At 38.0% G+C, this 26,840-nt stretch overlaps 4 protein-coding genes across 12 annotated transcripts in view; 3 read left to right on the top strand and 1 right to left on the bottom strand.

The window, feature by feature from the left end:
• Positions 1 to 26,840, top strand: part of LOC127978666 (E3 ubiquitin-protein ligase TRIM39) — a 138,899-nt gene that overhangs the window by 6,132 nt on the left and 105,927 nt on the right. The window lies entirely within an intron of this gene.
• Positions 1 to 26,840, bottom strand: part of LOC127978678 (glycosylated lysosomal membrane protein-like) — a 199,442-nt gene that overhangs the window by 114,414 nt on the left and 58,188 nt on the right. The gene's annotated exons all lie outside the window — the stretch shown is intronic.
• Positions 4,886 to 12,306, top strand: LOC127978675 (E3 ubiquitin-protein ligase TRIM39-like). Its single transcript, XM_052583522.1, has 8 exons — positions 4,886 to 5,426; positions 6,486 to 6,564; positions 6,966 to 7,501; positions 7,597 to 7,686; positions 7,807 to 8,031; positions 8,127 to 8,265; positions 11,299 to 11,325; positions 11,446 to 12,306. The coding sequence occupies exons 2-8, from the start codon at positions 6,495 to 6,497 to the stop codon at positions 11,991 to 11,993; spliced, it is 1,635 nt and encodes a 544-aa protein (XP_052439482.1). The 5' UTR covers positions 4,886 to 5,426; positions 6,486 to 6,494; the 3' UTR covers positions 11,994 to 12,306.
• On the top strand, positions 18,814 to 26,670 carry LOC127978691 (uncharacterized). Of its 6 annotated transcripts, none has more exons than XM_052583574.1 (4): positions 18,814 to 18,959; positions 25,362 to 25,700; positions 26,035 to 26,079; positions 26,473 to 26,670. In XM_052583574.1, the coding sequence occupies exons 1-4, from the start codon at positions 18,899 to 18,901 to the stop codon at positions 26,637 to 26,639; spliced, it is 612 nt and encodes a 203-aa protein (XP_052439534.1). In that variant the 5' UTR covers positions 18,814 to 18,898; the 3' UTR covers positions 26,640 to 26,670. The 6 variants fall into 6 exon arrangements, with proteins under 6 accessions (XP_052439534.1, XP_052439531.1, XP_052439536.1 ...); XM_052583571.1 differs by lacking the exons at positions 25,362 to 25,700; positions 26,035 to 26,079; positions 26,473 to 26,670 and adding exons at positions 19,063 to 19,398; positions 19,722 to 19,778; positions 20,116 to 20,498 and having other exon boundaries at positions 18,817 to 18,959; XM_052583572.1 differs by lacking the exon at positions 18,814 to 18,959 and adding an exon at positions 24,883 to 25,241.

The raw sequence follows: 26,840 nt of genomic DNA, 5'->3' as shown, positions 1-26,840 counted from the left end.
TCCTCCTCGGTTTCCTCGTTTCCTCCTTCGCTTTTTCCGCGGGATGTTGAAGGGCCACCGGCGGATATGTCCCGGGATAGCCGATGTGAACGGCTCATCGGTCTTGTTAAAGGAGCAGTGCACATCTGAAGTGTTTGTGAAAGAGGTCGCAACCGAATTGCGAATATCCAAAAGTGCTTGACGGTCGTAGATTAAGAGCGTGTAGCAGTTTAAAAATAGAGCAGACAACCAGACAAGCAACCACAAGAGCGACATACGGCTGGCCCAGTACACAGGCGCCATCTAGTACAGTATAAGACCGAGTTTATAGTCTACATCACAGAGAGACTTCCTTGTAAGGTAGATTTTTTTTTTTTTAAAGTCTTTATCCACACTTGTCATCGGACTAGCTTACAATAAGATGGTAGCCTATTGAAATTACATTTCCAATATGCATGGAAACACTTCCAGAAATTTAAGGCTTGTGACATGCAGTCATTTTGATTAAGTAAATCACATTTTAACAGCAAAAAAAAAAAAAAAAAAAACATTGAAAATGTTCACCCCAAAAGACACAGGGCCGGTTTCCCAATAACGCTCACTCTTAGCGCGCTAAGAAGACCTCGAAAAGATATATCATACCAAAGTTGTTTATGTTCCTAAGTGTGTTCCCCGAAGTGTCCCTTAGGAAGCTCTTAGCACGCTGCCTCTTACGTCTGACGTCACAAGAGCGCTGTCCAAAGTGAAGGTGCTGAATTAGTTGGTACCCATTGCTCAGGAATCGATTTTCCACTTCACGCGAAGGTGCAATACAGCATTCAGAAAGACAACACTATCTATGCAAATGAAATATTCCTCAAATTATTACAGTAACGTTTATTTTAACATATTTGAAGTTATCAGTAAAATATAGACTATAAATTTCCCGCTGTGCCACTTGTGCCGCTTCTTGACATGGGTTTAACGACTTATAAAAATTATATAATACACTTTTATATTAATGGTAAGGTACTTTACAATCAGAATGGATTGTCAAGCAGCAGTTACTTCTGTTTAATGCGGTATTGATTGCAATTGGTTTATGTTTTTAATAAAAAGCAACCTATCTACAATGAACAAACACAGAGAGAGAATTAGATACAAAATATGCTGGGGAAGCAACGTAAAGGGCACCAAGCTTCTCGTCAGCGGAACTTGAAGTTTTATTTTAAACTTCAGCAGCTCCATAATGAGTTATCTTGGGAGGCGATTTTTTTTTTTATATAGCCACATCAGGCAAAAAGTCAAAAGGCCTTAAGTTTTGCCGAATAAATCAATTGACATGGACTAAACGGCTCCGCGTCCGGCTCCGTCTTTGATTCAATACAAGGACACGTTGGATCACTGCTGTGGTCGCTTACTGGACACCACCATGATTACCCATTTATAGATCTTAGCAGGGGCGTAGCAGCCATTTTAAAAGTGGGTGTGACAGCTGTATGGTGATTTGACCCAAAGCTGATTTTCATAATAAATTCTAAATAGAATACCAATTGGCATTTTACTTTTTCAAATTTGGGAACATGACATGATAGCTTACAGGAACCTATTTTTGTTAAATCATACTCAAAATTTAAAAATACTGCAGGACTTTGAGACCAATGGGAGACCATCTATAATTTTGTTTATTTTTTAGGAAATAAAGATATTTTATGATATTTACAATATTTCAGTTGCACTAGGGTGATATCAGCTAAATTGGGCCACTTTTTGGTAAATCGTTTGGGACAATAATACAATACCATATATGCCTATTCAATGTGTATTTATGATTAATAATGACTGTTTTTGATCATTTTGTGTTGAAATTATGTAATAAAATATAATTATTTAGGCCCTACAGTTCTTGAAACATCAGTTGTGCCAACTTTTTTTGCATGAGCAGTTTAAGGTAAAATAGGCCAGCTGTTCAGGTAAAATGGGCCGGTCAAACTGCAAAGGGAAATAGTAATTTATCATCAATTTTAATTTAAAAACAACTGCTTATACAGCCACATAACATTTAAACTGCATTAAATAAACATATCCATATGTGCCATTAAAAAAAAAATACATTTTGGTTGCAAACCCACATATTCAAATGTGCAATTAAAAAAGTCAATTTTGGAACAACATAGATCAGTGAACTGATGTCAGTTGTGTGTGTGTGTCTGAGTGTGTATGCGTGTGTGTTTTTTGTGTGTGTGTGTGTGTGTGTGTGTGTGTGTGTGAACAATACATTTAGAACAAAATGTGCAAATTACAAAAATTCACATTCAAAATTGATAACTGATTTGTGTGTGTGTGTGATGAAAGTTTTTTTCAAACACAGCCTTTGCAAATTAAACCATCGTCATCACAGATACCATTCTTTTCACCACAGCTCTCATGAAACCAGGCAGAACATGGATCACATTTTATGTTTGTACACCTTTGGTGTTTTTTTGAACAATAACTTTTTTTTTTTAACAGTTGGACAAAAACAGGTGTTAAATGAGTATACAGATTACATCTACAGTAATTTTATACAAACATACATTTTATGAAAAATATGAGACAGATGATCTGTGAAAAAATCAAGCTCCTCTGGCTCCTCCCAGTGTCCTATTGCCATTTGCAGAAATACATCACTCCCGGTAAAAAAATAACCAATCAGAGCTGCGGTCCGTAACTTTGTGTGTTTTCAAAATGTAGAAAAATGTATATAATAAGCGAGTACACCATGAATCCATTTTCCAAACCGTGTTTTTGGCTTGTCCTGAATCACTAGGGTGCACCTATAATAAGTGTTTATATTCGGACTATTTTAGATTGCTTCGGGGGTACCGCGGCGGAGTAACCCAGTACCTTTGTGATTCTTCATAGACATAAACAGAGAGAAGTAGTTCCGGCTACGATGTTCTTCCGCAAGACGCAAGCAGTTCTGTTTATTAACCGCTAGAGCGTCAAAAGTTCCCTACCGCAGCTTTAAGATAATCAATCTGCTTTTTTTTATACAAATCTCACCTGTTACACATTCTGGAGAGGTTGACCCTGACCCCTCTCTCTGCCAGTGACGTCACAGCCTGCCTTTCCTACAGACTAGTTAGGACATAAAGTAACAGTTATGAATTAAAAGAATAACATTTGATAAAGTATTTTAAGATATTTGTTGTAAAAACAAATATGATTTATTGTGAAATGATAATTTTACTCCGCGAGCAGCACGTAGACAAACAAAAGACAGCAGAAACCAATAACATTGTTACGTCTTTATTAGCAGACGCTTTTATCCAAAGCGACAATTAGGAGAGCATTTAACACACTGAATCCGGCGCGACGTGACGAGGTCCATACGGGTTCAATAGGTTAAATCATAACATGAAAACTTTATCGCGCGATTCGTGTCATCGCGACATACTGTAACATACTTACAGTGTGTGTTTGAAAAAGGATGTAATCGTCCTTTGCTTTTTTCTGGGCTGCATTTTATCCCAGACGGCCTAATAGCAAAGTGAACGAACGAACGAAAATTCAGAAGAGCAACAAGAGATTTGAAGCTCATAGCAGACGCGCCCAGGAGATGATTCGCTCTGTGATTGGCTGAATGTTACTTCACTCAAATCTAAGTAACAAATCAGAGAACACTACAGGAAATATTCACGCTGGATCCTAAAAAAAAAAAAAAAAAAAAAAAAAAAAAAATTAGCAGGGGTCAGAATCACCTGTTTCTAAAAGTGCGGGGGACGTGTCCCCCCCGGTTGCTACGCCCCTGTATCTAGCCATTTAGAGCCAAATTGTTTGGCAGATTTTAATTATCTAAAAAATGATTGGCAATTCGCCTTAATTACATTACGAAAAAGCCTAGGCTAATTACCACCATATTAGTTCTGATACCACATAAATATGCCTGTATCCATTGCAAACATAATTTATTATGGGTCTTAAAAAAAATAACATAAAATCATTGTTGAGCCACAACATTGTCAACATACCATAGTTTGACTTGTACTTCGCTGGTTTCTAAAGACTGCTGTACAGAGTCTTGAGCTCAAACAACACTAAGAGAGAGCTTACGAATGACCCAGACCAACCTTACGAAAGTGTGACTTACAGAAGATTTACTTAGCGTACGAACGTGTCGGGAATCGTGCCACAAGGTTAAGAGAGAGGTTAAGGAATAGGTTAAGAACTACTTAGCGATAAGAACGTTTTGGGGAACCGGGCCCAAATTCTTGAATTAATGTCTCAATTTCACATGCTATTGTGGCTTAAATGCAATATGATATATCTATATTATATAAAAGAAATAAACGTGGTGAGACTTATAGTGCTGAATTACAGTGCTGGTATAAATATATACAAAAACATCACTGTGATCAGCTGAAAGCTGCTCGAGAATATTTTTCTCATTAGAACCATACTGTAACGCAATGAAGCATTCAAACTGCTTTATAATGGTAATTATTATTTTTTTATTTTATTTGTTTATTAGCCTACTTATCTTGTAGCCTAGTTTACATTTGATCTACTGTCAAAACTATGCTGAATAGCCTACATAAGCCAATATAACATAGACTAGCCATAGCCATACTGAGGGAACATTGTGATAGTGCATAGGGAAGATCAATTAGAGAGCATGTAGCTCTAAAAATAAATAAATAAAAAACCAACCACAACATAACACTATATTCAGTGAACATTTAAAGTAATGACATGTTAACTGAACGAATCTTTAGGCCCTGAACAAGAGGCTGAGGTCAACCACCCACATACACGTTTAGCTTTCTAAAAAAGCAACATTATTTTAGCTTAGAGACTTATTATTTTAGTAACTTATTTGGCCATAGACACTAAAGAAAAATCAAGAAACCACGTACACTTCTAGTGATCGTAATTCGCGCCAGATTGCATTAGTGCGTGCTACGTTGATGTTGCACTGACCAATGAAAACACGTCACCAACACACTTAATTTTTAAATAATTATCAGGTTCTTATAATTGTACTGTTTTAAATATAACATTTTATAGATTAAATACACCACATAAAGTAGTATCCATGTTTAACTATACAGAGTAGTATTTTATTTATTTATTTGTATTTCTGATTGGGCGGGCCAGCTGTAAATGTGGGCGGACCCAGGGCCATCCAGGTGATTTCGTTGGTTTCGTTTCTGTTTCTGTCAAAATTTAGTTTTTGGGTTTTGGATGTTTCATTTTTAATTTTATGAAAGCTTCAAGTGCAGTTAATTGTTTGTACGTGTATACAGACGACGGCTGTGTTGAAGCTCTTTTATTTGCCGTCAAATAAAGTACAGCAAGAGCTCTGACGACACTGGAGTTCAAAGAAAGTGAAACTAGCTTAAACAACAATTGCAACGATCAACCAAAACAACAGAATATTTATTGAGCTGTTTTAAGATCCGTGTGATCACATCTTATATTCACAGGTAAGTGACACAAAATATAAGAGAGATCGTCCTCAAGAGGTTTTTAATGGAAGTGGTCTGGTTTAGCTAGTTTCAAACTGGAACAAGTTCACGTCAAACACTCCAGTAGTTGTTTACTGCATTGAAATGGTGGCAGAATTGTGTTTAAAGTTTGTCATTTGATTAGTATAACAGCAAAGTTTGGTTTTATTGTCACTGCATGTGACATTAAGATTGATTGATTAAAGAAACAGGAAGTAAATGAGCTGCAGAAAGAATAACACAGGCCTGCTACACTATAGTTTAAATTCATGTTTATAATAAACAATATGAAAATGACTCTTGACCATATAATACATCTAATATGTAGAGAGATATATTTTTTGTTGTAAAATATATTACTTGTACTTTGTACTTTCTTTGATGTAAACAGAAGGTCATAGTTCAGATTTATGAGTTAATACTGTGTTAATGGTTTCCCTTGCTATTAATGTTTACATGAGATTTGAGCAATTTAATGTAAATATTGATTAAATGGTTATAATCCAAATCAGTTTTAATCTTGAAAAACAGAAAATAACGTTACTTGAATGTCACTTTCCTTCAGAGAGTAATAAGAGTGAATAGTTGTTAACAAGAATGAAAGGACTGCATCTTCTTTGAAAATATCTAATGTAAAATAATAATCATATTAACATTTATTAATTTAGCTGACTAAAAGTGACTTACAATTGCTATATATGTCACATGCCTCTGGAGCAAATAGGGGTAAAGTGTCTTGCTCAGGGACATATGTGGATATGAACCCAGGTCTCTCACACCAAAGGCATGTGTCTTATCCAACACCACCCCAGATAAGAATAAGTTTATGCAAATTGTTGCAAAGCACCTTTACAAAAAAATAAAGTTTCTACAATATATTAATAAGCAAACCAAACTCTGACCTGTGAGATATAAGATCTCATTTAAACCACAGTGATCACATATACATTCAAATATACAGCAAATGGGTGTTTTTTATCAGTTCATTGAGCATTATTTTATATTCTGAAATACAATGTTTGTTTTTGTTTTTTAAAGGGAAAAGCAATGGCAGAATCTTCACCTCCCTCAAAAAAAACAAGAAAAACCAGGAGGGAGAGTATAGATGACCCTCCATGTATGTCAATAACCCAGAAAATAATGACTTACTCTTCTTATACAGTAATATTGGAAATACAGTTCAGGAATGTACAGTTCTAGTGCTTTGTATTACTGATAAACTTAAAGTTTGTTTTGCAATGACCAAATGAACTCTTGCATTTTTAAATTTGGTCAAAGTTTGTATCTAGACGTTCTTTTACATTCAGCCAGCTTCAGTTTGTGCATTATGGGATTCTTTATAAACTCTTGTTGATTTTTTCCTTCTCTCTCTGTCTCCATTTAAAATATAAATAATCATTTCAATAATTTATACAAATGCCTTTCAAACAAAAATACTTTAAGATGATTAGAAACTTAAAGTGTGTCCAAACTAATAGTCATGTGATTTATCTCTATATATTTTCTCTTTTTTTCCAGCAATGCCATTCTCCAGTGGTCCACTGTCTGAGGAGCTTCAGTGCTCTGTGTGTCTGGATGTGTTCACTGATCCAGTCTCGACTCCATGTGGACACAACTTCTGCAAGATCTGTCTGAATGAACACTGGGACAACAGCCAGATCTACAGCTGTCCATACTGTAAATACACATTCAAGCAAAGACCTGATCTCAAGATTAATACCACACTCCGAGAGATTGCTGATCCCTATAAAAAGAAACCTCCTGAGAAAACAACTGAAGTTGTGTGTGACTTCTGTGAGGAAAGAAAGCTGAAAGCGCTGAAGTCATGTCTGGTGTGTCAGAGCTCTTACTGTGAAACTCACCTGGAGCCTCATTCGAGAGTGACAGGTTTGAAGAAACACAAACTGATGGATCCTGTGAGTAATCTTGAGGACTATATATGTCAGAAACACGAGAGACCTCTGGAGCTGTTCTGTAGAGATGATCAGACCATCGTCTGTCTGTCCTGTACTGATGGAGATCACAAGAACCACAACACTGTGTCTTTAGAAGAGGTAAACACCATTCATAATAAAAAAGTTCACTTACGAATTTAAATGGTCATTACTCACACTCATGTCATTATATCAATTACATTTTCTGTTTATAGACAGAGTTGATGATCCAAGACACACAGCAGATGATCCAGGACAGAATCAAGAAGATTGAAGACATCAAACACTCAGCAGAAGTCAGACATGTGAGTGCTTGTTAGTGGTTGCTTCATGGACACATTAAGATATAATTAATGTCAGTAATATGAACTGTGAAGCATGCAGACAACAGCACTAATAATCTGTTGATTGATCTGGTTGAGCAGAGAAGCACACAGAAGGATAAAACAGCTTGTATCGAGCTCTTCACTGATCTCATCCGCTCCATTGAGAGACATCAGACTGAACAGCTGGAGATGATTGAGGAGAAGCAGAAAGCAGCAGAGAAACAGGAGCTAGAGCTGATTGAAGAGCTTGAGCAGGAGATCACTGAGCTAAAGATGAGAAACATTAAACTGCAGCAGCTTTCACAAACTGAAGAACTCATTCCAGTAAGTGAACATCTCTCTGATCAGTGATAATGCAGTATATGACACTGTCTATAACACTCCTCGTGCTGAAGGATTTCTCCTCTCTCCTGCTGTAGATTTACTCATCTCTGAGCAGCCTCAGAAACACCAGGAACTGGCCTGAGATCAGTGTGAACACTCGTGAGAATCTGGAGACTCTGAGGAGAGATCTGACTGAACTGAAGGACACTATAGATGAGAAACTTGATCAAACAAGTACATCTATACACACAACACATTGATCAGATAATAACATGATGTACACATACACAAGAATTGTACACAATTATTGGTAACGCTTTAGAATAATGGTCCATTAGTTAATGTTACTTAATGTATTAATTAACATGAACAAACAATGAACAATACATTTATTACTGTATTTATTCATCTTTGTTAAAGAGTAACTAAACCCTAAACCAACTTTTTTTAGTTAATGATCTATAAGAATGGGGCTTTATTAGTGCTGTTAACTGATTCGAGTAACTTTTTTAAAATTTGAGTATAAAGTGTTTTAATTCTACAATATATGGTGTAAAAACGTCTGAGTGCTGCCCTCTTTAGGTTGAACGGTGGCTACTGCAGTTGATTTTTCCTATTGGATGTTGCGGTGGCAAGTGACATAAGCGGTGACAGGTGACGTAAGCAGTTTCCAGCTCACCAAGCCCCTTGGTACGAGCTACCATGCCCTTGGCAGTATAAAAGCATCTTGTTCCGTCAAAATCACTGTAGTGAGTCAGGACAAAACTGTCTCTGGTCCGGAGTTGGAATTGCGAGTATTGAAAACGACCAGGACAGACTATATAGCATCTATTTAGCATTGCAATTATATAGTTATTGAGATTATTTTGTGTAGCATAAGTAGTAAATTAGCATAGTTGTTTGTGTAACGTTAGTATTGTTAGAAGCATAGTTAGTAACAGTATTGCATCAGTTAGGATAGGTACGTAGGTGTAGTTTTGCTGGTTGTGACAGTGTAACCCCTCTCACCCGGGTCCTCTCTGACGCTCCTCGCACTCGCTCCGAGCGGGGCTCGAACCCGGGTCTTCCGGCATTGGAGGCGGACGCACTAACAAGGAGGCTAAATGGCTACAGCCACTAGCGTCTGTCGCTAGAGCGTCTCTTGAGATCGGGGAGTGAGGTTTACCTGCACAGCACTTCTCGCTGGCCTCCGTTACACTCACCCCCCTAAACCTCACTCCTATCCGGGTCACGGCACCAATGTAACCCCTCTCACCCGGGTCCTCTCCGACGCTCCTCGCACTCGCTCCGAGCGGGGCTCGAACCCGGGTCTTCCGGCATTGGAGGCGGACGCACTAACAAGGAGTCTAAATGGCTACAGCCACTAGCGTCTGTCGCTAGTGCGTCTCTTGAGATCGGGGAGTGAGGTTTACCTGCACAGCACTTCTCGCTAGCCTCCGTTACACTCACCCCCCTAAACCTTACTCCCATCCGGGTCACGGCACCAATGTAACCCCTCTCACCCGGGTCCTCTCTGACGCTCCTCGCACTCGCTCCGAGCGGGGCTCGAACCCGGGTCTTCCAGCATGGGAGGCGGACGCACTAACAAGGAGGCTAAATGGCTACAGCACTACTCGCTGGCCTCCGTTACAACAGCACTGCTGGACTGCATAGTTTACCAGCAGACTTTAAAGGGGGGGTGAAATGTTATTTCATGCATACTGAGTTTTTTACACTGTTAAAGAGTTGGATTCCGATGCTAAACATGGACAAAGTTTCAAAAATTAAGTTGTACGTTTGAAGGAGTATTTTTGTTCCCAAAATACTCCTTCCGGTTTGTCACAAGTTTCGGAAAGTTTTTTTTCGAGTATGGCTCTGTGTGACGTTAGATGGAGCGGAATTTCCTTATATGGGTCCTGAGGCACTTCTGCCGGAAGAGCGCGCGCTCCTGTATAGCAGAGCACTGAGAGAGGCTGTGCACAGACAATCACTGATCAGAGCGAGAGCGTCGCAAAATGTCACAAAAGGAGTGTGTTTTTGGTTGCCAGGGCAAGACAACCCTGCACAGATTACCAAAAGAGAAACAGCATTAAGGGACCAGTGGATGGAGTTTATTTTTACAGAGCATCAACAGAGTTGTGCAAGTGTTTGTGTTTGTTCCCTGCATTTCGAAGATACTTGTTCACAAGGCCCAGTTTGACGACGGATTTGCGTATCGTTTATTTCTTAAGGATGATGCAATCCCAAGGAAAAAGGGTCACGATCATGTGTTGGGACCACAGGCGGTGAGTAAAACTGCTTCAAATATCTCTGCCTCCTTGTTAGTGCGTCCACCTCCCATCGGAGACCCGGGTTCGAGCCCCGCTCGGAGCGAGTCGTTGCTGATGCTGCTTTCGTTCAGTTTCAGCCTCGGGATCTGATTCTGGATCATGAATAAACGGCTGAATCTGACTGTTAGCCATGGTTTGTTTTGGTTGGTTTTTTCCTCACGGTAATGAGGAAAATTAGGCACCCGTGGTTGCATGCACTTAGCCTGGAAGACCGCAAGTTCCCGCCTAGAGCTGAAGTGTGCAAACTGCATTTTACGCGAGATTGCTTTTCCAACGCAATGGATGTGGAAATGGGCTTCTCCACACAGCTCGCGCTGAAAAGCGACGCGGTGCGGGAGTTAAGACAGCAGTTTGAGCCAGTTGCTCAAATTGATATGAACAGACACCTCGACACCCTTCACTTCAGGTGAAGATGGGGGAGAAAAGTCCTCTACTTCAAATGATCGTTCTGTTGCAAATCTACTTGCGTCATTACAGTCACTCTCCATTTTAGCATCTCTGACAGCAGCTGTCAATCAATCCGTCACTGCGGGTCTCAGGTTCACGCCGCTCTCGTTCAGCCCCGCCCTAGGTTCATCCCCTATATATCCACGGTGCTCTACCCACTTTTCAGCATTTTTCAAATATTGCCAGTGGGTGGAGTCATGCTCTGACCAGGGGTTTAGTTATCCTTTAAGGTCAGTTAATGACACAAATACAGTTATTCGTTGTTAGTTCACGCTAAAGCACAACTTTTGAATAATGCATTAGTAAATGTTGAAATTAACATCAACTGAGATTAATAAATGCTGTAGAAGGATTGTTTATATCATGTTAACTAAAGTAGTTAACTAACATGAACTAATGTACCATTATTCTGAAGTGTTACCCAATTATTTTAGTATAGTTTTAACCCTTGTCTATAATTCCACACATACATATATCAAAGATTTGCTGATGTTCTATTGTGTCTCTACAGAGCTGAAGTGGATGCAGCAGTATGCAGGTACAGTGCGCTAGATTCATTACTGCATCACAATCTGATTAAATCTGGATTCAATATTACAAATATCATCATCACAAAACATCTACATTAAGCTGTGATTCTTCTTCTCTGTTTTCTCAGTGGATGTGACTCTGAATCCTGATACAGCTCATCCTAATCTCATTCTGTCTGATGATGGAAAACAAGTGAGACTTGGAGACATTAGACAGAAACTCCCAGACAAACCAGAGAGATTTGATAGATATCTAATTGTCCTGGGAAAGGAGGGATTCTCCTCAGGGAGATTTTATTTTGAGGTGCAGGTGAAGGGAAAGACTGAATGGGATTTAGGAGTGGCCAGAGAATCCATTAACAGGAAGGGAAAGATCACACTGAGACCCAGTGATGGACACTGGATTGTGCAGCTGAGGAATGGAGATGAATATAAAGCCTGTGAGGATAGTCTCGTCCCTCTGTCTCTGAGAGTGAAGCCGCAGCGGGTCGGTGTGTTTGTGGATTATGAGGAGGGTCTGGTCTCCTTTTATGATGCAGAGTCCAGCTCTCATATCTACTCTTTCACTGTTCAGTCTTTCACTGGGAAACTCTATCCTTATTTTAGCCCATACCTTAATGATGGAGGTAAAAACTCAGAGCCACTGATCATCACACCTGTCATGAAGGAACATTAATTTATACATGAAATAAGATCACAGTGATTTTTATGATCAAAATTATGTTTGTTTGTTTTTTATAATTTCAAATCTGATAATGTATGTGGTGTTTCTCAAGTGATGAAAGTTTTTTTCATCACATATTTTACAGACAAAATGTAATGCTTGTCTTAAATGTTTAATACATTCTTTTCCCCCCAACACCTATGACTTTTCTACACCATTTTCACATCTTCTCCTGACAAAGTGAAACTGTCTGTAAAATGTTTTCATCAAAACGCACATTAAAGCCTTTATAAACTGTTGTATCAAGGTTGTTTCAGTCATCTCTGCTACAAAACATTCTGTTACTGACACACACACACACACACACACACACACACACACACACACACCCACCCACCCAGCCTCATTCACAACAACCTGAGATACAAGGTGTATTCTGACACCTTTCCATCAGAATCATCATTAACCTCTTGAGCAACTTGAGCTACAGGAGCTTGTCTGTTGGATCGATCCTCACAGGCCAGAGCCTTCCCTCTCCAAGTGCACCAATGAGCCGCCCATGACCCTGGGAACACCCAACAAGAGCTGCACAGTTTTGGAGATGTCTCTGACCCAGTTGTCTAGTCATCACAATTTGGCCCTTGTTAAACTCGCTCAAATCATTTATGATAATTCGGCCAATTATGGACCTAGAGAGAGTAAAGGGTGCTTGTCTCCAAAAATCGGTTTTGCACACCTGTTTTGACCCCCACCCCTCCCTGCCAGAGCCCATCTTTTTTATGATCCTAAAAGGAATTTGGCGGGAGGGAAAAGTTTTTGTCTGGGGGGGGGGGGGGGGGGGGGGCATTGAAAACTGTTCCAAACTATGTACAAATTAAATAAAAATAAAACTAGGTTACTGGTTATTTATCTAAAAGAACTAATACGTTGATACGTTGGAGTCCAAGCTTGTAGCATTACAATTTAAAAGGTGTTAAGAGTTTGTTACCAGTTAGAAATGAAAACTATGTTACAGAGTTTATAGCATTTGTACCTTACCTCAAACTAAAACAAAAAAGAAGCGAACGAAAAGCAATTTTGCAAACCAGGAAAGTTAGCGTTTGTCAAGCTAGGTGAAAAGTTAAAACAAAAGAAAAAATGAGGCATACATTTACGCTGATCTCAAAGAAAATGCATCAGACGCCGTCGTTAAAACACCAGCACAAGATATTTGTCAAAACTATGTTATGTTGTACTATGTCTACCACTAACTACAATTTTAAAAATCTATACTTTGTAACTGGCAGAGATTTAAACAAAAGAAAAAAGATATCCCAGCAGAGCTTAACTGACCTCACGAGTCTGGCAAAGAATGCGCGCTCTGGTCCGGTCCCACTCAAACAACTTCTTCTTCTTCTTCGACACAAAGCTTTATGTGCATTTACCGCCACCTACTGGGATGGAGTGTGGAGCATGGACGTTAATGAAAACTAACTCAAAAATAAAATAAAACAAAATAAAATAAATAAAATAAATAATAATAAAACTTAGTATTAATTCTTTAAATCCTGTTAATTAACTCTGTATATTTGAGATACTTAATCTGTGAAACAATACTATAGTCACATCTTTATTTACCAATTTCTAAAATGAGATCTGATTTATTTCTATAATATGTGCTTCTGTAAATTGTAATCTTTCGTTGTCATATCCAGGGGCGGCGTTAGGGGTGGGCTAAGGGGGTTGGAGCCCCGAATGTTTTCAGTAAAGCCCCGAATGTTTTTATTACAACCATGCCATCAATGAGTTTTCATGCCCAATAAAGTAATTTATATTAGAATTTAAATAAATAAATAAAGAAATATCTCTCGACTCAAGTCCACAGTGTCTGTAAATTTACCCAAGTAAGTACGCGTTGTCATTCACATCCGACGAAAACCGCCCACTGAGTCTAGTGCTTCTGACTGACATGTAAACTGGCCAACCATCGATGAGCGTCTGTACAATCCAGCCAATGAAGTGAGATCTTTTGGAGGCAGGTGGTTTGTTGGCGTGTAGTATTTTACTAGATCAATTTATTTGAAAATTAAAATGGATATTTCAAAATTAACCTTCTTCTTCTTAAAAAAAGGAAGTAAAACCCCCAGCCAAAACACCTGAATGCCAAGATACAACAGCTTCAGGTATCTGTAACTTTTATATTTATTTTTCGGTTTTAAATTGTGTCTGATTTAATGTTACATTTTGAACATCTAACAGTTAACGGTTGCGCAGCACAGTCTGTAGGGGACACACACACACACACACACACACACACACACACACACACACACACACACACACACACACACACACACACACTTTTTTTTCTGAATGAATCATCTGTTTCTAACGAATCCATTGATTAAATGACTGACCGACTCACTCATTAAGGCAGTGGGCATGCCGCCACCTAGTGGCAAAGTACCATTCTATTTTTTTTCATAATTTCATATTTCTGTAGCCTATTCCAAATTGTATATTTGATACATTAACCTTCTAATAATTATTTATGCAATTTGTAAGTGCTTTGTAAGTCCTCCTTCAAAAATATAAGTGTATAGAGCCCTGCGTTTATAATTATACTTGGCTTTAAACACAGAGATAAAGTCCTTTGACCGGTATATCTTTATAGAGTAAGAGTATGTCAGTGCACTGCTTCATGTTTGCTTCTTATCCCTGTTCTACCAGGACGAGTGTAGCCAGTCAGGCTTGATTGGAAAATAAAATAAAACAGAGACAGAGACAAAAAAAAAAAAAGTGAGATAGAGACACAACATCAGCATATGTGTCAGGATACAAGGGATAAACTTTAAATAAAATGTTTTAAATTTGTTTTTATTGTTTTTGTATATTTTAAACTAGGTAAATCTTTCTGATTTATTAAAATAAAAAGTCACATACATGGATCTCCATTCACCCTAGAACCAACCCTGCTTATGACAACAAACTGTTAGAAGAAAGGGATCATTGGGGTTCTATATAGAACCATAGGGTTCTTTACTCAACTCCAAAGAACCTTTCATGCTAAAAAGGTTCTATAATGACAAGAAAGAACCCTTTTGGCACAAAGGGTTCATATCTTGAATTTTGTGATCATTCACATGCATTCATAAATTCATTTGAATACACAGAATAATGCAGTGAAAGAACGCACTCAAAATGCACACTCGCAGTAGTATGACTTCATCATGTAACTTTATATTAGCCTAGATGCATGCACTTTTTAGGCACGTTTTGTTTAGTTTTTGAATAAACTTGATACTGTTAAAAGGCACATCATGAAAACAAAAAATACAAGTTCACATTTCACACCTAAACAAGCGTGGAAAATGTAATTACAACTAGCTACTAAATTAGTTAAAAATGCCTATCCATATACAGCTATGATTTGCGAACCCAAACTGACTCAAATGATTCGCGATCCCGCTATGAACTCCCGAACTGATTCAAATGATTCGCGATCCCGCTATGAACTCCCGAACTGATTCAAATGATTCGCGATCCTCAAACTGACTCAAATGATTCGCGATCCCGCTACGAATTCCCGAACTGACTCAAATGATTCGCGATCCCGCTCCAACTCCCAAACTGGAGTCAGATGACTCAAATGAATCGCGATCCCACTACGCACTCCCGAACTTATTCAAATGATTCGCGATCCCCAAATTGACTCAAATGATTCGCGATCCCGCTACGAACTCCCAAACTTATTCAAATGATTCGTGATCCCCAAATTGACTCAAATGATTCGCGATCCCGCTACGAACTCCCGAACTTATTCAAATGATTCGCGATCCCCAAATTGACTCAAATGATTCGCGATCCCGCTACGAACTCCCGAACTTATTCAAATGATTCGCGATCCCTAAGAACTCCCGAACTGACTCAAATGATTCGCAAACCTGCTATGAACTCCCGAACTTATTCAAATGATTCGCGATCCCGCTCCAACTCCCAAACTGGAGTCAGATGACTCAAATAATTCGCGATCTCGCTACGCACTCCCGAACTTATTCAAATGATTCGCGATCCCCAAATTGACTCAAATGATTCGCGATCCCGCTACGAACTCCCAAACTTATTCAAATGATTCGCAATCCCCAAATTGACTCAAATGATTCGCGATCCCGCTATGAACTCCCGAACTTATTCAAATGATTCGCGTCAAATGATTCGCGATCCCGCTACGAACTCCCGAACTGACTCAAATGGTTTGCGATCCCAATACACATAATGCTATAAAAGTGTGCACATTGAGAGAAATAAACAGCAGATGTTCATGTTAACAACTTCTTTAACTTGAGCAAACGCTGCTAATACACATACATGTTAATAAAGTAAATAAAACATAAAATGAATGTTTTAATGCTCCTGAATAAAAATAAACGATCCAGTCGAAAGTCTCTGCTCATCATGACAGGACCTGGATCAGTGAGCTGCGTCTCGGGCCGATGACGTCACTTCCATGGAGGCATGTTGTACATGCCCCCGTCCATTGACTCCGCCCCCACGTCAAAACGGAGCCACAAAGAGTGACGTGCAGAAAAGTGAAGCGCAAAGGGAAAATGGTATCGCAAGCTCAAACTAGACTGACACGCAAAATAAAAGCAGCGTTGCAAATAAATTAATAGATATGACCATGGAAAATATGTATTGCAAAATCATTGCTTTCGCGCTGTTTCATTTGTTTTGGAATTTTTAATTTTTGTTTGCATAAAGCAAATGTATTTTCTTCAATACTTTAAATAAAATGTTTTAAATTTGTTTTTGTTTTTATTGTTTTTGTATATTTTAAATAAGGTTAATCTTTCTGATTTATTAAAATAAAAAGTCACATACATGGATTTTTCTGGGCTAAGCCCCGGATCTCCACTCACCCTAGAACCACCCCTGCCAGCAAGCCAGCAGGTAATTCATCATATAGAATATTTAGCAGCTTGTCACACTTTAATTATTTTATTTAAGTATATTTCCAATTATAATCACTTGTCTTGATACTAGTGATATAGGTTTCCACCGTTTATTAATTAGCACCTAAGAGCAGAACAATACTTTGCAGCAGTACTACGGACAATCAGAAGAACTCTAGTCTACTTAGAAGTACATTTTCTCTCTTTTTCTTGCTTGTGCATCGAGATACTGGGTGCCAATTAATTTATTAGCATGTTTAAATTTCAATATTTCATTGTTAGTATTTCTGAAATGGTATGTTGAACACTAAAGTTGTAGTCTTCCTTAAAAACAGAATAAACAGAGAATTTGTTGGCCATTAGAGACGACAGGTGGAAAGATATATCTAATTATAAAGTGATAAAAAAAAATATTCTGGTTTGAATTGGGTTCAGTTGTACACTGTCCCTATCAAATAAACTTCAAGTAATATCTATATATGATAAACTAAACCAGTAATATAACATTAAAATACCATTTTATAATTCAGAGATTACTACAGTTCCTTATGGTGGGGTAAGTTTAAATGCTGACTCAATTTACCCCACAGCATTTGGCTCACTTTGCCCCATAGCTGCCATTATGGAAAAAATAGCTACTGCTGGTTATCAGTTCAGGCTAATTTTTAGCGAAATGATTTGCATGGGTGTATATGTTGCTAAATCACCTATCCATGTATGTATCATACATATTTTTAGACCTGGATACATTTGCTTTGATGTAACAACCATTGCATCTGTTGTACTAAAATTGTACTTTGACAAGCCAAAAACAGTTTTTAAAGTAAATGGGTGCCTTCCTCTCCTCCCATGTGTTTCTCCTTTTCACAGTCTGGTAGATATGTTTGGTGGTTCTAAAATATGTAGTTTAATACTATATTTATATAATATATATTATAGTAAAAGTGTACAGTTGCCAAGATGCAGGGGGTGCCTCAACTTACCCCACTCTCCCATACTTCCACTAAAGATGAGGCAGAAGCAGACTCAGAGAGTGAGGAAGAGCTCACTCTTATCAAAACATCTACAATAATGTCTGGAATTATTACAGAGTGTGCTGTCTTCTCTGTTAACTGTATATTTGTAACAACTGGATCATTTGTATTAACCCCCACCCCCCCAGTACCCCTTTTTTTTGGTTTGGGCCACTGCCCACTAAAATATCTGTGCACAGCCCTGCACACACTCACATAAACACACACACACACACACACACACACACACACACACACACACTCACTCACTCATGTTTGTTTTTGTGTAAAGTGTGTTCATCCCATAGGTGTAATGGTTTTTATTCTGTAGAAACTGTATATTCTATGTCCCTTCACCAACCCTACACCTAACCCTAACCCTCACAGGAAACTTTGTGCATTTTTACTTTCTCAAAAAAACTCATTCTGTATGATTTATAAGTGTTCTGAAAATACCTGTGTCATACCCATGTCATTATACAGAGTTGTGTCCTGATATGTCAAGAGCAAAACTTCCACAAAATTTGATTTCTTGATGATTTGATATTTTATAATAGTGATTTTATAAATTTAAATAATAACCAAAAAAGTGGAAATGAATGACTAATAAGCCAATAAGTGCTCCTCTGATGTCATCTACTGGTTAAAGTGATGATTTGGTGTCTTTTTTTCACCACGAGGTATATTTCTGTTTAAAGCGGATCATTTTAGAGCTCTAAAGAGATGGAAATATTTGTGTGGAATGCTTGGAATCATTGGAAAAAGCTTGAATTTCTATCTGAAAAGCCTGAAATTAATAATATCAAGTCAAGTTAATAAATAACCAAAATGAACTGGGGTTGTTTTTGCAGCTGCGGTTGGCAGCAGAGGTTTGCTTGAGCTGCAGATCAGAAGTGGAAACACATTGTGGTTTAATGTCTCTGCACTGAAAGGAAATCTGCAGTTTGATCGATGCTTTTACAGACGAAAGACAATGGAGAAGATCATGCTCTTTTGTGTTTTTTCATTCTTGATTGTTCAGATCAGCTGCAGCGGTAAATATATTCTACTTTACAATTTCACATCATTGAGCTTATTATCATTAAATATAATCAATGTTTTAATCATTTCAAAGAATCAGTTTATGATGTTTTCCAGGTGTTCCAGAACATAATGTGACTCTGTTAAGATTTCGGCTGAATGAAAGCATCACTCTGAACTGCAACATGACATACAATCATGTAATAGCCTGGTATCACCAGAATCCTGAATCTGGACAACTAACAATGCTGATATTTGCCACGGCCACGGGCAGGATAAGAGAGCTAGCTTTAAACCGTCAAAACACACATTTAACAGAAGACAGAAGAACAAAAATAGTCTCGCTAGTTATGACTGAACTAATGGAGTCAGATTCAGGTCTTTATTTCTGTGGAACAAGATTAATGAATTCAGACATGCAGTTTGAGAAACCCATCAGACTACAGATCGAGGGTTAGTACTGCTGACTTCTCCATTTCTCTCAAATTTTCATCATCACTAGTAACCTACTACACTCAAAAATGTTTACTGCACTGCCATATAAGAATCATTTTTGTTTCCCAAAGAACCTTCTAGTGATCAGTTCTTTAAAAAAAACATTGTTTTCTAAGTGTGAAGAACATTTTAATCATCTAATTTTTAAATCCACTTAAAAAAAACACATTGTTTTTTTTATGCAGTGTTTGTGCTCCAGATATGAATGATTCTTGAAATATTGTGTGTTGTTGAGGAGTGATCATGAATCTGAAGTGATCATATATTTCATATATTTTCAGACAGAGAAGACAAAGTTCAGTCCGTCACAGATCCTCCAGAGGATGATGAGAACACAGGTGAGAGCGGAGAGCATTCTTGTTTCTCAGTTTATTTCAGGAACTCTCTGTATTTTTTTTATAGGTTATGCAATTTGAATATGATGTGGATTCTTCATAGAATCATCAAATCAAAGAAAGTTTTTCAAAGAAGAAACTTTTTAAAAACTTTTTAAAAACCTAAGTGTAATTGTTTATAGCATCGTGATTGTCACATTATTACAGAAAGTGCTTCACAGATGTAATTTCAGCATGATTTCATCACAGCTCAATCTCAGCACAATCGATCAGAATCTGTCTGACTTGATTCTGTTGTTTAATGAAAGCTGGTTTCTGAATGTTTTCTGTCTGTCTGTAGATGAAGTGACACTGACGGAGCGTGTGCTGATGTTCAGTGGTGTTGGTTTGGCTGTGTTTCTGTGTTTTCTGGTTATAATCATTGCAGGAAGAAACATTTACTGTCACGGTTGGCGGAAAGGATGGACCGCAGCCGAACATGCTGGTCTGAATGTTCAAAACTCACCTAAATGACATTTGTGAGCTTTATTTTTGACTCTTATCACAATAATCAGCATTTATACTTTACACCAGACTCACCGATGTGATTCAGATGTGTTTCTGTCGGCCAGATCTCATAGACGTCTGTTTTATCTGTTCATGACACAAACTTCAAATAAAATGTCTTCAGTGTTAAAAGTGTTGTTGAGTTCTGATCAAATAAACAGCAATAAAACTACCATGTCACGGTTGTATTTTTGATGAAAAAATTTTATAGAAGTGATCATTCTTTCTAAAAATGATGTAGATCTAAACACACGGTCTGTTACTATAAACAGAAACAGATGCGAATGAATAAGTGTGTGTGCCATCTTTCTTTAGTGAAATAACAATAAATAGCACTTTATTTCTGTGTGACTAAATTGCAATCCTGAAACAAATTCATTTATTATGATCACTGTATCACTTATTATTGTAAAACTGTAAAACATCAATGCTGTTTTAAATCTCTAATTAAACTACAAAAAAAAAAAAACAATTCAAACAAATGGTTGCTTTTATCATGTTCATTTTGTGATTTCACTAATTCCAGTAATTTACTTCTGATTGGTTTTCTGATAAATCTTATCTTTGCTGGTGGTGAAATGCTGTCGTTTTATTTCAAATATCTTCAGCTCTGTTCTGAGGATGAATGAAAGTCTTGGGGAGCGTAACAACATGAGGGTAAGTAAATGAGTGAACACATTTACACTCAGCTTACACTGACAGAAGTGCTATATAACAATAATTACAAATTACAATAAAATATTAAATAAAACAATAGAATAAAAAAAGGTTGAGTAATTAACCAGAGAAATTTCATTTGTGAACCTATCCCTTTAAACATTTCCTTGTTTGTACAGTCTGTACTTATTTGCTGCAAAGCATTTTTGACTCTATAGCTGTCACGGTTGGTAGAATTGTTGTGTCATTTTGATCTTATGTGGGTAGTGTTACGTGTGTCTCGTTATCACTGATTGTTTCATGTGGACGTGACCGCCTCTTGTTCCATCAGCTGCAGCTGCCACTCATTTCCTGCTCCCTATTTATTGCCCGGTCTTTCATCTTGTGTTTGTCAAATTTTTGTTTGAAGTCGCCCTTGATAGTTTCCTGTTTCACTCGAGACTAGGCTTGAGTATTGAGTAGATTGGCAAGGGCGTCAAACTGGGGATAAAACTGATTACCAGGGCCCCAAAGGAAGAGAGGGCCCTTGAAAAGTCTGGAATATATATTTTCAAGGGGGGTGGGGCCATTAGGACTGCCTATGCATAGGGCCCGGGATCTTGTGCAGTGCCCCTGTTGACTGGAACCTGAGATTGTGAACGTTAGCCATGCTGGTGACTCCACGTCTCCGCCATTTGCTGAGCCTATCATTATTCCATTCACCATAGCAGCAAGGGGGATGAAGTCAGAGCAGCAAAAGGAAGAGTGCTGCAGAAGGGTCACTGCTCACATTGTAAAAAGGCTGCATCCCTTTTCAGAGGTAGAATCACCAACATTTAGGTTAGTTAAGCAATAACGATAGAGCTAAGCTAATTGATACTGAGCTAGGGTGAATTTCCAAAAAGCATAGTTGCTAGCCTGTTAGCAATTTAGTTGGTTGGCAATGGGAAATTGTATTGCAACCAACAAAGTTGCTAACTTAGGACTCTGGAGCTGAGGGTAATTTTATGGACACTCATCTTGCATACCAGATGAAACTCCCCATCATGTCATTTTCCACAGCAGATCTCTGTCAAAGCTCCTTATGGTCAAGAACTCCCCAACATCACACTTACGAGTGATCCTATAATGCTCATCAACAATTACACAGAGACAATTCCATTTCTCCTCCCCGACGCCCCAGTTGCACCCATTGTTTTAGGCCACCCTTGGCTTGTGAAGCATAATCCTCGGGTGGATCGGGGATCGAACTCCATCACTATGTGGAGCGAGTATTGTCACATGTCCTGTCTGGTGTCTGCTTGTTCGTCTGTGTCTGGTTCTGTGTTTTAGGAGAAAGCAGCAGTTCTGTCAAACGTGCCTGCAAATTACCTGGACCTGAAGGAAGCGGTTCAGTAAGTCCTGCACTGCTTCTCTTCCTCCATACTGTCCTTATGACTATGCTATAGATTTATTACGAGGTAAGTCCCCTCTAAAGGCAAGCTTTCTATTCCTGAGAGGGAGGCCATGGAGAAATATATTTCTGATTATCTAGCAACAGGGTTCATTTGACCTTCCTCTTTTCCTGCGGGGGCGGGGTTCTTTATTTTTGGTAAGAAGGATGGTTCTCTGCGACCTTGTATTGATTACCGAGAGCTGAACAACATCACGGTGAAGAATACGTGTCCTTTGCCATTGATGTCTTTAGCCTCCGAGAGGTTGCAGGGAGCATCCATCTTCACATAATTGGATTTACGAAACGCTTATCATTTGGTTCACATCGGGAAGGGGGAAGAATGGAAAACCACTTTCAACTCCCCCAATTTGAATATTTGGTTATGCCATTCGGGTTTTCCAAATCCCCAGCGGTTTTTCAGGGACTCGTGAATGACATGTTGAGAGACATGGTAGATCAATTTATAAGTTTACCTGGATGACATATTGAAGCACGTCTGACTAGTGTTTCAGAGGCTTCTGGAGAATGGGCTTTTTTGTCAAGGCGGAGAAATACATTTTTCATGTCTGTTTCTTTTCTAGGTTACATCATCTCTTTTGAGGGAGTGTGCATGGATCCTGACAAGGTTAAGGCTGTGATAGATTGGCCAAGACCAGATTCCCGTAAGCCCCTACAGTGGTTTCTGGGAATGCCAACTTCTATCTGCGTTTCTTCCGTAACTTCAGCCAACTATTCACACCTCTGACTGCCTTGACCTCCTCCAGAACTACGTTCAGGTGGTCCGATACAGCCAAGGCTGGTATCTGGTTCTGGACCTGATTCCTGGCCACGAGAGATCTGCCCTTATTCATCGTGTTTGCTATCTGTTTATTCTCTGACATTCTGTTGTGAACCAGATTCATTAAATCTTCATGGCACTTGCATTTGCTTCCTCTCCTTCTTTGCCGTTACAATAGCCCACTGATTAATGCTTAAACATTTTACAAACATCATATTTCAATAAATAAGAATACGGTCCTGTTCTGTCATCATTGCTTTTGTACCAATGTTAGTTTTTGCTTAGTCTTATGTAACTTTATTATCTTGAGTTTGATTAACTTAAACCAGGGCTATTCAATTGGCGGCCCGCCAATCATCTTCATCTGGCCCGTCAGAAGAGTAAATGCAGATCGCATATATGCTTGGAATTGTGTTTGCACTAAGTTAGTTTGTCCACAAGGTGGCAACACTGGCCCTAGCCAGCCAGAAAAGAAAAGGAAGAGACGCAACAGTGCCAAGTCCGCCATATCCCATGGAATTGGGCTACTACAATGTTGCCAATGGTTGTTTTGAAGCTACTCCAATAACATGATCTTTATCCCCTGGGATGCGAATTTAAGATGTGATTTTTAACAGGGGACCAGATAAACCGCGTTTGGACTAGTTTTGTACTAGTTTTGAGTAGTGTTGTTCAGGTTTTCTTGTGAAGACCTGGCAACAACTACAATCTTACGGAGAACCTATGAGATATGAGCTATGAGATATCTATAACTCTAGTTTAAAACTAGTATAAAGACAGCTTTATCGGTCATAATGCAAAAATAGTTCAGACTGGATGAAGGTGATTATTAAATGCAGTATAGTTTGAAAGTCTGTGCGTTTGGCTGAACCTATGCTTCAAAATACAGTTTTGGCGAGTGATTCTTTTTAAAAACATGGCCTTAAATGAGTTATAAAGTCTAAAATAATGGTAAAGAGCTGGTAGAAAACCTGACATGTTTCAGAAATACCTCACGCACGGCAGATTTTAAAGAGACAGCATGGCTTCTAAAGTGAATCTTGCTGAAGTCTGTCATTGATGGAAATCACGGAAACGAAAAAGAGAAATCACGCGACTGTTCTAGTCGCTGATTAACTTTTGTTGCTTGAATAAAGTTTAATCTATATAGTTTATGCATGTAGAATTTATATGTGAAGATTGTTTTACATTCAATTAAATAAAAGTTGTTAGATTTTTCAGAGCCTAGATAAATGTTAAAATAAACACTAAATAATTATACTGTAATGTTGAATGGTTATAATGAATTGCTAAATTTGAGAGGAAGATGCATTTAATAGAGACATCATCAACAGTATTATCAAAAAAATTGATAATAATGAGACTTCGTTAAGAGATGTCATTAAATATTTAAAATATACCATCTTTATGTTGTTTCTACATTCATTTGGAGGTTCAGTGTGAAATGATGACACTATATTAGTGATCAATTAGTCACAATTAATTACAGAAAATGTGTGATCAATTAGTTTTATTTAATTTTATTTTATTGAAAACACAAATGTTAACCTTTCATAGACGTTGCTGTTGGTAATATTCGTTTTAGTGCTGAATATGCATTTAATTTTAATTCATTATTTTATAGACCCCCCCCCCCCCATTAAGAGATCGGGATGGCCCCCAACCCCTTTGGCCCCCTTCAAATTTTCACTACGATAATCCGGCCCTGACTTAAAACATTTAAGTAACTATGTAGCTGTTTAGACTTTTTTTTATTACCTGAATTCAATCAGACTGGAATAAACCTATAATTGACTAAACAACAATTAAAAAATACAAGTGACTCAATGTGTAGGAGTTTACAGTACTCATATTTATTGGTTATAAAACTTAAGGCCATTGGTTCGAACAGTTTGAGATAGCTTGATTTTCACAGCGAATAAGACAGGAAGTGGAAACACGTTGTGGTTTAATGTCTCTGCACTGAAAGGAAATCTGCAGTTTGATTGATGCTTTTACAGACGAAAGACAATGGAGAAGATCATGCTCTTTTGTGTTTTTTCATACTTGATTGTTCAGATCAGCTCCAGCGGTAAATATATTCTTCTTTACGATTTCACATAATTGATCTTTTTTTTATACTAAAATATAATTAAAGTTTTATCTAAATCATTCCAAAGGATCAATTTATTATGTTTTGTAAATGTTTCAGAACATAATGTGACTCTGTTAAGATTCCGGCAGAATGAAAGCATCACTCTGAACTGCAGCATAAAAGAACAATTCACCTACAGATTCAGAATGGCCTGGTATCACCAGAATCCTGAATCTGTACGACTAACACTGCTGCTGTCTGCCAACTATAAAAGCATTCTAAGCTATCAAAGACATCGCATATTTGCAAAAATAGGGGACAATCTATCCTCGCTAGTTATTTCTAGACTAAATGAGGCAGATTCAGGTCTTTATTTCTGTGGAACACCAAAGGATTCAGACATGCAGTTTATGCAGTTTATGCACTTCAACAAACCCATCAGACTAGTGATGGAGGGTTAGTACAGCTCTTCAGTTTCTCTCAAATCTTCATAATGTTTTTAATGCTGAAAATTATTTGACTGTTTCTCAATTTGCTTCAATCATCACTTTTACTGCAATGACACAGAAGAACCATCTTTGTTTCCACAAAGAATCTTCTAGTGATCAGTTCATAAAGAAGCATTGTTTTCTGTAGTGTGAAGAACATTGGAATCATCTATAGAACCGTTTTGAATTCTTATTCTTATTGAATTCTTCAAATCATGTGTGATATTGTGGAGTTTGTTGTTATAGTAATAATATTGAATCCCTTTGTGTTTGAGTAAGTGATCATATTTTCAATATTTCAGACGGGCTGACAGACATAGAAGAAAAAGAGGATGATGAGATCACAGGTGAGAGCAGAGATCATTCTTACTCATTTTTAAATTGATTTAAATTCTAAATAATGATTTTTATTTCAGGAGTCAAGTGCATTAGTGTATTTGTTATAGGTTATGCAAATTTTAATTATCTAAAGATCCTTTTGTCCAATGGAAAAATTACATGAATGTTCTTCATGAATCCTTTGAGGCGAATTAAAACTTTTTCTTTTTAAATAAGTGTAACTGTTCATATGTACCGAGCAACATAATTACTTGTCACATTATTACAGAATGTGCATCACAGATGTAATTTGAGTGTGATTTTGTCACAGCTCAGACCCAGCACGACTGATCTGGATCAGTGTCTGAATGATCTGTTTTTCTTTATTCTGTAGTTTGATTGGTTTCTCTGTCTGTCTGTAGCCTCTACAGTGGAGGTGATGCTGACGGAGCGTGTGATGGTGTTCGGTGGTGTTGGTCTGGCTGTCTTTCAGTTTTTTCTGGTTACAGTCGTTGCAGGAGGAATCATTCACTGTTACGGTTGGCAGAAAGGATGGGCCGCAGCTAAACGTGCTGGTGTGACTGATTAAAAAAATAACTGAATTTGTGTGCTTTATTTTTCACTCTATCACAATAATCAGCATTGCTGTATGTTATCAATGATGGTGGCTTCAGATCTCATTTAGACTTCTGTTGTGGTAAAGCATTAAAGTGCCCCTCTTATGCTATTTAAAAGGTTCATAATTTGGTTTTGAGAGTCCTCAACAATAGATTTACACGCATACAAAAAA

This window comes from Carassius gibelio, chromosome B19 (genome assembly GCF_023724105.1).
Source record: "Carassius gibelio isolate Cgi1373 ecotype wild population from Czech Republic chromosome B19, carGib1.2-hapl.c, whole genome shotgun sequence".
In the NCBI taxonomy this organism is placed as follows: Eukaryota; Metazoa; Chordata; class Actinopteri; order Cypriniformes; family Cyprinidae; genus Carassius; species Carassius gibelio.
The sequence above is the reverse complement of the archived record's forward strand: the minus strand, read 5'-3'. Positions and strand labels throughout refer to the sequence as shown.

What these genes read in the sequence shown, in the direction of transcription:
- LOC127978691 (XM_052583571.1), top strand. Translation starts at nt 18,899, where the DNA reads ATGGAGAAGATCATGCTCTTTTGTGTTTTTTCATTCTTGATTGTTCAG. An exon ending in CATCAGACTACAGATCGAGG is followed by an intron (nt 19,399 to 19,721) that starts GTTAGTACTGCT and finishes ATATATTTTCAG; the next exon opens with ACAGAGAAGACAAAGTTCAG. An exon ending in AGAGGATGATGAGAACACAG is followed by an intron (nt 19,779 to 20,115) that starts GTGAGAGCGGAG and finishes GTCTGTCTGTAG; the next exon opens with ATGAAGTGACACTGACGGAG.
- LOC127978675 (XM_052583522.1), top strand. Translation starts at nt 6,495, where the DNA reads ATGGCAGAATCTTCACCTCCCTCAAAAAAAACAAGAAAAACCAGGAGG. An exon ending in GAGTATAGATGACCCTCCAT is followed by an intron (nt 6,565 to 6,965) that starts GTATGTCAATAA and finishes CTTTTTTTCCAG; the next exon opens with CAATGCCATTCTCCAGTGGT. An exon ending in GTGGATGCAGCAGTATGCAG is followed by an intron (nt 11,326 to 11,445) that starts GTACAGTGCGCT and finishes CTGTTTTCTCAG; the next exon opens with TGGATGTGACTCTGAATCCT.